Source organism: Charadrius vociferus, unplaced genomic scaffold, assembly GCF_000708025.1.
Source record: "Charadrius vociferus isolate BGI_N301 unplaced genomic scaffold, ASM70802v2 scaffold204, whole genome shotgun sequence".
Classification (NCBI taxonomy): Eukaryota; Metazoa; Chordata; class Aves; order Charadriiformes; family Charadriidae; genus Charadrius; species Charadrius vociferus.
The window spans coordinates 30115-32228 of record NW_009647831.1 but is presented as its reverse complement, the minus strand read 5'-3'; the positions used below and the strand labels follow the sequence as shown (position 1 = coordinate 32228).

The 2114-nt window shown below is 55.2% G+C and overlaps 1 protein-coding gene across 1 annotated transcript; it reads left to right on the top strand.

The window, feature by feature from the left end:
• Positions 1–307: 307 nt before the first annotated feature.
• On the top strand, positions 308–1449 carry LOC104284353 (olfactory receptor 14A16-like). Its single transcript, XM_009882675.1, has 2 exons — positions 308–1221; positions 1395–1449. The coding sequence occupies exons 1-2, from the start codon at positions 308–310 to the stop codon at positions 1447–1449; spliced, it is 969 nt and encodes a 322-aa protein (XP_009880977.1).
• The last annotated feature ends 665 nt before the right edge of the window (positions 1450–2114 follow it).

Sequence of the window (2114 nt, the reverse complement as noted above, 5' to 3'; positions counted from 1 at the left end):
TCACTGGTGGGCAGACCAGCTCTCCTGATTCTGCAGTAGGGCACAGAGAGCCCTTTTGTCCCTCTGGGCTCACCAATGTTCAGGCTAAAAGCAGTGGGAAAGAGGAGGGTTTCTGCCCCTTCAAAGGCATTGCCCTCAGCAGCACAAACCAGATCGCACGAAAACGAGCTGAATGAGACAAAGCCAAAGAAAGATAAATCATTTGGGGGTGATTTGGGGGGAAAAAGCAGATGGTCTCCAAGAAGTCTACCTTAACTTGTCCATGTCTTCTCCTCTTTCAACAGTGCCCCATGACCAGAGTGAACAGATGTCTAACGGCAGCTCCATCACCCAGTTCCTCCTCCTGGCATTCGCAGACACACGGGAGCTGCAGCTCCTGCACTTCTGGCTCTTCCTGGGCATCTACCTGGCTGCCCTCCTGGGCAACGGCCTCATCATCACCACGGTTGCCTGCGACCACCACCTCCACACCCCCATGTACTTCTTCCTGCTCAACCTCTCCCTCCTCGACCTGGGCTGCATCTCCACCACTGTCCCCAAAGCCATGGCCAACTCCCTCTGGGACACCAGGGACATCTCCTACACAGGATGTGCTGCCCAGGTCTTTCTATTTGTCCTCTTCATCGTAGCAGAGTTTTCTCTTCTCACCGTCATGTCCTACGACCGCTACGTTGCCATCTGCCAACCCCTGCACTACGGGACCCTCCTGGGCAGCAGAGCTTGTGTCCACATGGCAGCAGCTGCCTGGGGCAGTGGGTGTCTCACTGCTGTGCTGCACACGGCCAATACATTTTCAACACCCCTCTGCCGGGGCAATGCTGTGGGTCAATTCTTCTGCGAAATCCCACAGATCTTCAAGCTCTCCTGCTCACACTCCTACCTCAGGGAAGCTGGGCTTCTTGTTTTTTGCATCAGTTTAGCCTTTGGGTGTTTTGTTTTCATTGTGGTGTCCTATGTGCATATCTTGAGGGCTGTGCTGAGGATCCCCTCGGAGCAGGGACGGCACAAAGCCTTTTCCACGTGCCTCCCTCACCTGGCCGTGGTCTCTCTATTTATCAGCACTGCAGTGTTTTCCTACCTGAAGCCCCCCTCCATCTCCTCCCCATCCCTGGACCTGGTGGTGGCAGTGCTGTACTCGGCGGTGCCTCCATCAGTGAACCCCCTCATCTACAGCATGAGGAACCAGGAGCTCAAAGGGTCCATTAGAAAGTCATATCATGGGTGTTCCTCAATAGTGAAACACTTCCCATCACTCTCCACAAATGAAACCCATTCTCATTCCAGGCCTGCACTTTGTTGTTTTGTTTGGGTTTGTTTTGTTTTTTCATGGTCATGATCATGATTGGCATTATCATTGTCAGAGCTGACTCTCTCATATCTTCTTTGTGATAAAGTGGGGTCTCCCCAAAGTACCGCTTGAAGGCTGGACTCTACTTCCAAAGTTGGTGAATGGTACCTGAGGTACCTACCCAGGGCTGTCCCACATGTGAACTTGTGGATGGTGTCCTAAAGAGGGGCGTCTGGATGTGCCTGGAGTAACGGTAACACTGTTGTCAAGGTGCAAAGCCTTGCTGTCCCAGTGCTCCACCAGGCCTGGAAGATGACTGAAGAAGGGCTGGTTCTTCACAACCTCTCAGTGCTCTTGTTTGTCCCGAAGGGTGGCACGGAGAGGGAGGCTGGGACCCTGTGTCAGGGCCCTTGCACTGCGGGAAGCATGACCCAGCAGCCACGTCAGGTCACTGCTGTCCCCGTGCCCAGCGCTCATCCTTCAGACAGTCTGCCCCACCCCATGTGGTGGCCCATACCCCCAAAGTCACCCCCCGTCTCACACCGTTGTACTTTTCCTTTCCAGACCTGGCCATTTGCCATGGTCTGGGTTTGGGCTGACCTTTGAAACTCATCTGCACTGGGGGACCGCCCAGCCCTTCCCAGGCTCACGCATGCTCAGAGTCCAGCAGAGCCCAGAGCAGAGCTGTCTGTGAAGCCCTACGTGGGACACAGCGGAGCCAGGGCAGGGGCCGGGTGGTGGGGAGGGCTGCCAAAGCAGAAGGGTGGCAGAGGGACGGGGCTCTGAGCTCTGTTGTACAGACCATGCCAGGGAAATGTCTCCCCAG

Coding starts and splice junctions, on each gene's coding strand:
- LOC104284353 (XM_009882675.1), top strand. CDS start 308: ATGTCTAACGGCAGCTCCATCACCCAGTTCCTCCTCCTGGCATTCGCA. Junction 1,222..1,394: donor ATTAGAAAGTCATATCATGG/GTGTTCCTCAAT, acceptor TTTGTGATAAAG/TGGGGTCTCCCCAAAGTACC.